The sequence below is a fragment of the Rhinopithecus roxellana genome, chromosome 21 (genome assembly GCF_007565055.1).
Source record: "Rhinopithecus roxellana isolate Shanxi Qingling chromosome 21, ASM756505v1, whole genome shotgun sequence".
NCBI classification, from domain to species: domain Eukaryota; kingdom Metazoa; phylum Chordata; class Mammalia; order Primates; family Cercopithecidae; genus Rhinopithecus; species Rhinopithecus roxellana.
The window spans coordinates 1,556,815-1,568,066 of record NC_044569.1 but is presented as its reverse complement, the minus strand read 5'-3'; the positions used below and the strand labels follow the sequence as shown (position 1 = coordinate 1,568,066).

Below are 11,252 nucleotides of genomic sequence, written 5' to 3'. Positions count from 1 at the left end.
GGCTGCAAGTGAGCTATGATTGTGCCATTGCTCTCCAGCCTGGGTGATACAGTCAGACTCTGCTCAAAAAAAAAAAAAAAAAAGAAAAAAGAAAAAAAGAAGAGAAAGAAGAGAAAGAAAGAAAGGAAGGAAGGAAGGAAAGAAAGGAAGAAAAGAAATAAAGAAATGAAAGGAAGGAAGGAAGGAAGGAAGGAAGGAAGGAAGGAAGGAAGGAAGGAAGGAAGGAAGGAAGGAAGGAAGGAAGGAAAGGAAAGGAAAGGGAAGGGAGGGAGGGATCTTAATAAGCCAGCACTGCCTGATTCTGAAAATATTTGCTTCTGCCTGCCACCTTGCTCCCCACTACACTGCCCCAACCTGAATGCACCCTGGAATCTGGCACAGCACTGAAGACTCTTTGGGTTGCCCTCCCAGCAAAGCAGCCAATTTATCTATGATCTGAAATTACATCAAATTTTCAAGGACTGCGAAAAACATTTCCCATGAGCAAGAAGTTAATTTATTTGCACTGGGAAATGAGTGGTTCCCTTTGCTTTCCTGACCCTCCCATAAGCACCAGGAAACAACATTAAGTGACCCTGAAGAGAGACCCCAGACAGAGTCTTCACTTATTTAAGATGGCCTCAAATCAGCCATGTGTGACAGAGGACATAAATTCTACAGTCCACGATATAGGGCCTGGGGGTTCTTTAAGCTGAGGTGCAGCATCTATCTGAATGCATTCCCTTTTGAGAAATGATTAGGTCGTGTTCAGTTTCACATGTCATACTTTGGGGGAGGAGTGCTGAAATTGTATATCTGGAGCAAATTTAACAAACTTCTGCTTTATGCAATCAAAGGTAAGAAAGTAATCATTTAAAAGCCCAGATAGTGGAGTTCATTGTGTTAGGACAGGCTATAAGAAGCCCCCTCTTCCTCTGCCCACTGTAATTTATTTCATAAAAACTAGAATTATTTTTAGAATTGGAAGGAGCAATATTTGAGATCATCCCAGAAAAAGGGTCATTTGGAAGCCCCAATAAGAAAAATTCATTTTCCAATCAAACCGTATTAATTTTAACAACTCCCAACCCACCAAAAAGCACTCCAAGTAATGAGAACCATAAAAGGAGGGAGGAAAACAGACATCGGTTCATGGGGCTAATAATTTTCTTCTGTTGTCAGAACAGCCTTGTTCTATTATTAAACAATCAGGTCTCATGCATCCTCCCTCCATTTCTGCAACCCCCTGGATTAGAGGGAGTCTCTCATTTCACTCTTGGCCTTGTTGAAGCAGCACAGGTGACCCATAGGACATCGGATTCTTACAGACCATAAACTGCTGATATTCCAGGTAGTCAGACATTATTCAAAGGACCTGTTGCAAATCATGCCACTGTCTTTCAAAGTCAAGTTAGTACTTAATATGTGCCAGGTATTGTGCTAGGCACTTGGCATGGACTATCTCACTTAATCCTGTGATTTATATACTATTTGCCTGGATTTTAGATTAGAAAGATGAGAGCTGGAGAACTTGCCCAAGGTCACAGAGCTCATCCACTGCCAAGCAGGGACTTGAAGCCTAGTGATCTGCTTGCATACCCAACAATCTTAACCATTGTTCTGGCCCACCTTATAATATCAGGGTGCATGTGGGCCTTACTGAATTCCCCAGAAAAACACACACACACTGGCTATGGACACTGTCCCTCCAAAGAGTAGCATTCACCAGGACTAAGGAAAACATTCCTTCTCTTCAAAGATTCAGACTGAACCCCACAGAATGACTGTTATAAGTGCAAGAAAAGAAGTAAAAAATACTGTACATTCAGGGAGCCACAGCTATATGCCACCATTCTGTATTGTGAAACAGCCTCCTGGTTTCCTGAAATCTACTCAACAATGAAGAAAATACAAAGAGGCTGTTGGAATCATTTCTACGTATCTTCTGATAAGGGTAACATCTGCAATCTCAGGTGAGTTTTGAGACTTCAAGGCACGTTGCAAAAGGAAAAAAGTGAAAGGAAATCGCTCTGTTCTTGGGCCAGAATATATTTCACTCACAAAGAAAAAAAAAAATCCGAACTTTCTAGAATGTTTTTAACCATTGATCCCAAACAAAATGCTTATCATCTCAAATCTAATACTGGGTCCTTCCCACTTATAAAAACTGTCCCCAATGCCCACGGAGAATGGTAACTAACCCCATGTGTCAACTTCAAATAAGCCAAGGTATAAAAGGCATAAAACAGCTCCAAAGGACTACGCTGTGAAAGGAAGGCCTTCAAGCATTTTGCAAACTTCACATGCACTTGTTTTATATGAGTATCTATAGCCACATAGAGCATAAAAAGAAAGCTTTGAAAAGGGAAGGAACTCACTGTACAGAAGACAAAACAATACCCTTTTTATTTTTAAAACTCTGGTGAAATAGGTTTCCATAGGACATCCCATTCAAAAAAAATTAATGTAAACCAACCTGCCTGTGGGTTAGTCACACTATACAGACTTCATCAGAGTGTTTACAGATACCTAGAGTATTTACAAATTCTATCCGTTAGGTAGTAAAGTGTTGTTGCAATTTTTCCAGCACATATTCCACAGTAAAATAAAGGGGGTATATTGGTGTTCTTGTATAAAAATCCTTAACAAATAGAGAAAGGCAATTTTCCTGAGAGAAGATTTGTTCTTGAAATATTTTTCTTTAACAATTGGAAATATAGAAATGGGATGTAGTTGTAAAAGAAGCATAAGAATGTCTAAGTTAACATTTTTCTTTTAAATTATTTTAAGTACCATTAAGTTAAAATGTTTACATTCATTATAAAAAAAATGCTGTTAAATCTTATGCAAATGATTTAACACTGATTGCTGCAACGCAAATTGCACTTTTTAAAAAAATTATTGTATACATGGAAGAAAAATATCTTGTTTGCTACCCTGTTTACAAATTCTGACTGACTTCAGATCAGCCACACAATATGAACTTTGAGAAACGTCAGTCACAGTGTATGTTAAAGTTACAATGCAGTCTTGCAAACTGAGTAATATTTTTGACAAGAGACCTCATGAACCGACTCAGCCTCCAGAGATGTGTACCAAATGGCCTCAAGTGATCTTCTCCACGAACGCACGTGAAATCTGGATGTGGAAAAGGTATGAAGAAATTCTGGAACAACCAAAATTGATCAGAAGAAGCACATGATTTTGGACAAAATGCAAAATCTTTTTTAAAAAATCTCTCTCAATATTCCTTAGCAGGCAAGGCCCAGGTCCTGGTCCTGGTTTCTGGAAGCGGAGCAGGGTCCGCCCCGGAGGCGGGCTGGCTGGAGTGGCCCTGGCCAGAGAGGGAGGCAACGCGCCCAGTTGCACTGGCCCTTCCCTTCCATCTTCTCTCACTCTTCAGCAAGCCTCTTGGGAAAAACATCTCTTTCAAAATAAAGGCACGAGAATCACGTTCTGTCAGCGCAGTCGCCACTGTCTGGACTGCTGCACAAAAGCAGACACGAGTGGAGTGAGGCCCGCGGCCGAGCCCTCCCTGCCTCTTGGCTGCATGGGCTCAGGCCAGGGCCAGGGCGCACCAGGAATCCTGTCGCACGGAGGACGTGACTTCGGCCGGCGAGGCCAGACTGACGCCTATGTAGAGCCCATCTTGACCCGAATACTTGAGCTCGCTGTTCTCGGGATTGGTGCTCTCTCCCGCGCCAGTCATCACCGGGGCACCCGCCTGGCAGAAGAGGGGGACAGAGAGGAGAGACGAGAAGGGGAGAGGCGGTTACCATCCTGCTAGTTAAACGCATGAGAACTAATGAACGGGTCAGTGCAGCCAGAGCCAGAGCCGCTCCTGGGCGGATCCAGGGCAGGGGAAGTGAGGTCGGCATTACTATCCCCTGCCCCCAGCAAGTGGGGGCTTTTCCCTGCATTGCACACAGTGCCACTGACCTGACCCTGGCCACCCAAGCCTTAGAAACATTAGAACTCAGGGCAGGAGCCACTGACAAGATGCAGAGCTGGACAAAAGGAAGGGGAACTGAAGGAATCCTATTTGTAAAAAGTGCCAAGTTCTAAGATCTCTGACGGTGAAACAAACCTCATTGTGTGGGTAAACAGGTATTAATGATGCATGCACAACCTAATCATTTCCAAACAGAAACGCGCGCACGTGCACACATACATACACACACACACACAGCTCTAACAAGGCTTATTCAATGATGGCAAAGTCTTTTTAGACTTTTTAGAAAAGCTACACAGTTCAACATTCCCTGATAAGTGAAATTTTTTAGCACTGACTTCATGGAAAATGAGCCCGTGCATATACAGGTTTTAAAATCTACCTCATTTACCTTAATTCTTTACAAGAACAGTCCATATCTGAAGCAGACCACATTATAAAGAAAATGCTAACATCCTCTATCTGCCATGCATGATCATGGAAATGATTTCTCTTTTTTTTTGAAACAAGGAGTCTCACTGTCTCCCAAGCTGGAGTGCAGTGGCACGATCTCAGCTCAGTGCAACCTCCATCTCCTGGGTTCAAGTGATTCTCCTGCCTCAGCCTCCCGAGTAGCTAGGATTACAGGCACGCACCACCACACCTGGCTAATTTTTGTATTTTCAGTAAAGACGGGTTTTCACCATGTTGGCCAGGCTGGTCTCGAACTCCTGACCTCAGGTGATCTGCCTGCCTCAGCCTCCCAGAGTGCTGGGATTACAGGCATGAGCCACTGTGCCCGGCCACAATGATTTCTTGAAGCACAAGTTCACCTTTCCCCTCTTCCACCCATTCCTCCCATTCACATGAGAAAGGCCAAATAGGAAACATCATATAATTTAGTAGAATCAAACCAAAATAACTAAAATCTGTTTAGACAACAGTTTGAATAAACTTGCTTTTGAGAAGCTTTTTGAAAAATCTCACTATAATCATGTACTTTTTAAAATCACCTTTTTCCTTCTAAAAGTTCAGGAGCTCTTATTCCTTCCAAGCTTTCAGGGTTCCATTCTATAAATTACCAGATACTTGTTATTTGACAGAGGTAGGACATTGTGTACTTTTCAAAGAATTTCTTTTTTACATACATAATCCCATTAAATCCTTAAAACAGCCATTTCTCTGGCAGCAGACATAGGCAGAACAGAAAGGAAGCGTGCCGAGCCTCTGCAGCCTGCAAGTGAATGAGGTTCAACTCTACTGGTTTTTCCAACAAGATCTGGTTTGCTCTCAACCCTCACCATAAGCGCATGAGGCTGGGAGGCAGGACTTCAGGGAGCAAGCCCTCTGAGTCAGACCAGACAGACCAAACCCAACCCCTCCAAAGGTAACTACTCCTTCCCTTGCCAGCAGAAATGAGGTTTTATGAAAATCCAGCAACAACACTGGCCCCACACCCAAACTTTTGTTTACTTAACGCAAATGTAAAGACTTAAACTGGGGGTTTTAGGTGCACTAAAAAGCAAATTTCACAAAATCAGTGAGATGTCTCAAGCTTCAGATGGATTCTTGTGGCAGTTCTGAAAGAGCTAAAATAATCCTGTCCAACGAACTGAATGCCATGAACGTGGTTATACTTATAAACATAGTGATTAACTTTAGCCCTTAATTCCAGACTCTACGAGAAGTAAATCCAGTGTGGATCCAGATTTAACCCTCAAATAAATAAGCAAAAGAATGATATTCCGTTACAAAAGAATTAGTTATTTAGAAAGGAACTATTAGAGTGAGCTTCCTTATAATGATATATGTCACGTTCAACTGTGCATTGATTTTCTTATTCCAAAACAGGCACATCAGCATGCATCTGACTAAATCTGCCTTCACCGCAACAAGTGTTATTTTCTGAAATGGATAAGGTTCCTGAACTGGCCCAGGAAATAGCCCATCTCAAATGGCAGGGAAATGCCAAGACAGCAGAGGGGTCTGTCACCGCCACCACAGCCAGCAACAAGAAACATAAGCAGGCTGGGCACGGTGGCTCGTGCCTTTAATCCCAACACTTTAGGAAGCTGAGGAGGGAGGATCACTTAAGCCTAGGAGTTTGAGACCAGCTTGGGCAACATAAGGAGACCCCATCTCCACAAAAAATACAAAAGTAAACTGGGCATGTAGTCCCAGCTATTTGGGGAGCTGAGGTGGAAGAATTGCTTGAGTCCAGGTGATGGAGGCTGCAGTGAGCTATGATTGCATCACTGCACTCCAGCCTGAGGGACAGAGCAAGATCCTGTCTCTAAAAAGTAAAAATTAAAAAAAAGAAAAGAAAAGAAAAAAAGACATATCGGCAAAGCACCAACTGACAGCCAGACACTAGACCAGGAGCCTGAAAGATAGTCACGCCCCAGGAGCTCCCAGGCTATGTGGGGAGCCAGGATCCATACACATTAGAAAGTCGACTGTTGGCTGCTTATCATGAATGACAAATGAATGGCTGAGACAGGAAGGTAGCCCAGGAGTCAGAAAAGGAATAGCAGAGGGCAAGGACTCCTGGGCAAGGAACCAAAGGCAGCCCGCACAGGAGCATGGGGAGGAGGGGAAGCAGCTTGGACTCTCAAGTCCTGTCCTGATTCAGTCCCCTGCTGAATGCAGTCCCCCTGAGCCTCCTCTGTGCCCAGGTCCTCACATTTCCCACCTCAGGGATGGCTGTGACAATTAAATGAGCTCATGTTTGTAAAAGCGAAGGCAAGGTGCCTTGCCATGTTAAACATTCCATAAAGGGAAACTATTGTTATCAGCGAGAGAAGGATGTTCAAAATGGGAGGCAGGACGGATGAAGAGAGGCGGTCACCTGGACTGCTCAGAAGAAAAGCCAGCAGAAAAACAGAAGGATGAAGCAAAAGAGTGAAGAGACTATGTGGGAGAGGTAAACCAGAAGCCTGACATACAACTTTGTATGCCTCAGTTTCCACACCTATAAAGTGGGATAAAAAGAGACACCTATGTCATAAGGTTATTGCAAGAATTAAATTGGCTAGGCCAGGCGCGGTGGCCCACGCCTGTATTCCCAGCACTTTGGGAGGCTGAGGCAGGTGGATCACCTTGGGTCAGGAGTTTGAGACCAGCCTGACCAACGTAGTGAAACCTCGTCTCTACTAATACACAAAATTAGCGGGGCAAGGTAGAGCATGCTTGTAATCCCAGTTACTCGGAAGGCTGAGGCAGGTTGCAGTGAGCCGAGATTGCGCCATTGCACTCCAGCCTGGGCAACAAGAGTGAAACTCCATCTCAAAAAAAAAAAAATTAAATTGGTTAATATATGTAAAGCCCTTGTAACAGTGTCTGAGAACAGTAAAGATTATGTCAGTATAAGCTACTCTTGTTATGTAGTTATTATTGTTAAGGTTAAGAGGCTTAGATGTAATTTATTCTCCTCATTCTATCCTTCAGCCCAGGCATGTTACCCCATCACCAGGCAGGGGCAGAAGCAGTGGGAACATAGTCGGAGCTCAAAGAGAACCACCTCCAGAATGACCCTATTCAAAGTGTCACTGACAGTTCTTCACAAAAATAAATCAAAGTGTTCTGGAGCCATTCAAAAGTCTCATGACTCTCTTTTTTACTTTTTTTTTTTTTTGAGATAGAGCCTCGCTCTGTTGTCCAGGCTGGAGTGCACTGGGTGCGATCTCAGCTCACTGCAATCTCTGCCTCCTGGGCTGAAGAGATCCTCCCATCTCAGCCTCTCAAATAGCTGGGACCACAGACATGTGCCACCATGCCCAGCTAATTTTTGTATTTTTTGTAGAGATGGGGTTTCACCATGTTTCCCGGGCTATTCTCAAACTCCTGAGCTCAAGGGATCCACCTGCCTCGGTCCCCCAAAGTGCTGGGATTACAGGCATGAGCTACCACACCTGCTCACTCATTGACTGTTTTTCAACAAGCCACATTAAAGAAACGTGAACACCCTGAATGTTATTCTTACACCTGCGTAACAATTCCAGAAGCAACTGGCCAAAATAACCTGTCTTTTTTTCAGACAAAATGTTAAGCTAAACCTCAAATTCCACGAGTGATGCACTCCTAAAAATGAATCTGCTCGTTTGCAATTAAAAGCAATAGCTGAGCCTGTCAGAAGAAAAACGGGGCAAGTACTTGTGCCCAGTGCTTGGTAGCCTTATTTTATGTGTAGATATAATAATATTTAAACATGAAATACTGCAAAGAAAAGCTGATGTTACATGATTAACACCAGTTCCCTCACTCATGGCTGGCAGGGCTACATTCCTGTATACCCACCTTACAGAAGGCAGTTAGCTGCAGTGTCAAGAGCCATCCAGAAGTTTAGACCCTACTTTGCCCTGTAATTTCACTTCTGGAAATGTATTATAAGGAAATAATTCAAAAGAAGGGAAAGGTTCCGCAAAGGAAGCCAACCGTCGCAAGGTTACTTCTAATAGTAGAAACCAAAGAAACAATCTAATGTCGAATAACATGGGAATGGTTTAGAAAAGCAGGGTACATCCGCTCAATGAACTATTATGCAATTATTAAAAATAATAAGATCATGGAGCAAAATGGAAAAAAATCCTGTAACACCATGTTAAACAAAAAACAGCAAGATATTAATGACACGTCATAACTGCAATTTATCCATGCACATGTGTAAGTATTACAAAGGTCCCCTGGGAGGAGGGGAGAAACAGGGGACTAGCTGAGAGGGCCAAGTCTATTAGGCATCTATAACTTTCTTTGGATATCTTTCTTTGAATACTTACATTGAATTGCATAGTACATCTATTCAGGTTGGTGTCAAAGTAATTGCAGTTTTTGGCATTGAAAGTAATGACAAAACTCACAACTACTTTTGCACCAACCTAGTAACTTTGGGGATGAATAGAAGACATGAGTACCAGAAAACACAAGGCACTTGAGGGACAAGCCAACCTTGATGGGATCAGAAAGTGCCTTGAAAAAATAGGAGGGAACCAGAGTCGGGGCACTAACAGAAGGGTGGGTCAGAAGGGCTCCCATCGACCCCTGAAATCATCTCCCTGCCACCTGGCACAGGACAGGGCCTGGCCAACCGCACACATGTGAAGCACACAGTTCCATACAAGTTAAAACACCCAACACGTCGACTCCATGCATCAGTGTAACTTCAGCTCTCAAAACCAATATTCTCTCACTCTGTCACCCAGGCTGGAGTGCAGTGGTGGGATCTCGGCTCACTACAACCTCCACCTCCCAAGTTCAAGTGATTCTCCTGCCTCAGTCTCCAGAGTAGCTGGGATTGCAAGCACCCACCACTACACCAGGCTGATTTTTGTATTTTTAGTAGACTTGGGGTTTCACCATGTTGGCCAGGCTAGTCTCAAACTCCTGACCTCAAGTGATCCGCCTGCTTCGGCCTCCCAAAGTACTGGGATTACAGGCATGAGCCACCGTGCCTGGCCTCAAAACCAATATTCTAAAAGCAGAAGGTGTTCAGAGTTGGCACAACGACTCTTCTTAAGAAGCGTGGCTTGTCCTGTTATTGTTCATCTTTCAAGTCCCTTTCCCTCACTAATGATAGTCAAGAGCTGCCTACTGAGAATCAGTACATGTGTGTGTATGTGGGCCGGGGGCGGGGGATGGAAATCAGAGAAAAACGTAATATGATCCTGGACCTAATACACACACATACAAACACACATATAAATTTCAATTGGTTAATATATTTTCCCACAAATAATTCAACCCTTGAAAGGACTTTAGTTCAGATTGCAGACATCACAACCCAGCAAAAGCAGGCACTTCACTAACCTAGACCAACCTAAATAAACGTTCCTGAACAAAAGGGAGGGAGAACTCCGGAATGCCCACAGCTCAACCATCCTCCCTCCTTTCAGCAGGCAGCACAGGCCAGGCGGAGGTCCCTGCTCTCTCCCTGATCAAAGTGCAAGGAGGGTGGAGCAGAAATCGGCTCTGTGTTTCCATTCAAGGCTTATCTGCCCTCCACCCTCCCACAGCCAACTGAAAATGGAGGTACTTCCTGTTGAAAGAATGTGTTATCAGGGCCAGACCCAGCCTGGGCTTACCACTGAAAGCTGGCCGGGTTAGGTGGGAGACAGGCAGAGCAGCTGGGCTGGAAAACTCTCTCCAAAAGGAATAAATGACTTCAGGGAGAGCTCGGGCTGCTACAGATTGGGACGTGGAAAATATCTGCTAGCCTGAGAGGTAGCCACAGTTCATCTTTAGATCAACTGGAATTTTTTTTTTTCCCCTGTGAGGAGCCTTCACTCATGTTTGGACACACATCTGAAAAACCAAAGATTTCTGATTGGATCAACTCATGGAGACAAATGCCCAGCAGTGTCTCTCTTTGTTTTCCTTCATTTCGCACATCCCATAATGGGGAGGGCGGGAGACAGCTTCTGATGGGAAGGCAACACAGCCGAGAAAAGGAAACCCTGAAAGGGCGTAGCCTTTTCCAAAGAAAAACATGGGTTCTTTGGCTTGTGGATTATGTGCATAAATTTCCTTTAAGGAAGAAAACCAGAGAGGAGTGTATCGGGCATGCTCTATCTTCCTTGCTGGAATCTCTCTTCGTGCAGTCTCGGTCTGAAGAAAGAAAACACGGCGCCCCAGGCAGGCTGAAGGACGACTGTGTGATCCTTCCCAGAGCAGACGACTTTGATGGTGATCACACTGCCTCCTTCACTGCAAGGCAGACTGTCGGCTCCCCCAGCCTCTGATCCGTCCTTCCTACACATCTGAGTGAGATTGCGCTTTCGGCTTTTTCTTGTGTGAGGGGAAGCCAGCCGTCCCTCACTGCCAAAGCTCTTCTCTGCTTTTGTAACCTCTAGGTTAGACTCCTGTGGTGCTTTATAGCTGCCTTCCTCAAAAGAGGAATTAAAAACTTTGTATAAATTCCAACAAAGGGGAAATGCTTTCCTGCAAATCGTAACTTCCACTATATAAACTATGATCATTTCAGTTTGGCTGGAGGTAACAGAGGACCAGACACGAAGTGACTCAATAATAGTTTAGAAGGTGACACATGAAAGACGCATGAACACACAGATTCTGTCTCCACCAGGACATGTGAAAACCAATCACAATGAAACTCTCAAATTCTTAACAACTTAATAAAACAAAAAAACACAGACAACTTCTCTCTAGAGGGAGAGTCACCGTCACCTCAGCTGATGACCTAACTATTCAGCAGAACAGTTCTGTATTTTTTTTTTTAATTCAACAAACAAATTCCTTACTGGAAATTTCACCAGCTGCTCCCCCACTCTGCCCCAACCCCTACCCCTCTAGCCCCTTCTAGGCCTGAGTAGGCAAGGATATAGCCACA

The 11,252-nt window shown here is 44.1% G+C and overlaps 1 protein-coding gene across 2 annotated transcripts in view; it reads right to left on the bottom strand.

Annotated features, from left to right (window-relative positions):
- Positions 1-2,359: 2,359 nt before the first annotated feature.
- GATA6 (GATA binding protein 6) overlaps positions 2,360-11,252 on the bottom strand; it is a 33,044-nt gene continuing 24,151 nt past the window's right edge. For both annotated transcript variants that reach the window (XM_030926153.1, XM_030926154.1), the window contains exon 7: positions 2,360-3,703. In XM_030926153.1, the coding sequence (XP_030782013.1) occupies positions 3,536-3,703 (168 nt within the window). In that variant the 3' untranslated portion in view covers positions 2,360-3,535. The remainder of the gene's footprint in view (positions 3,704-11,252) is intronic.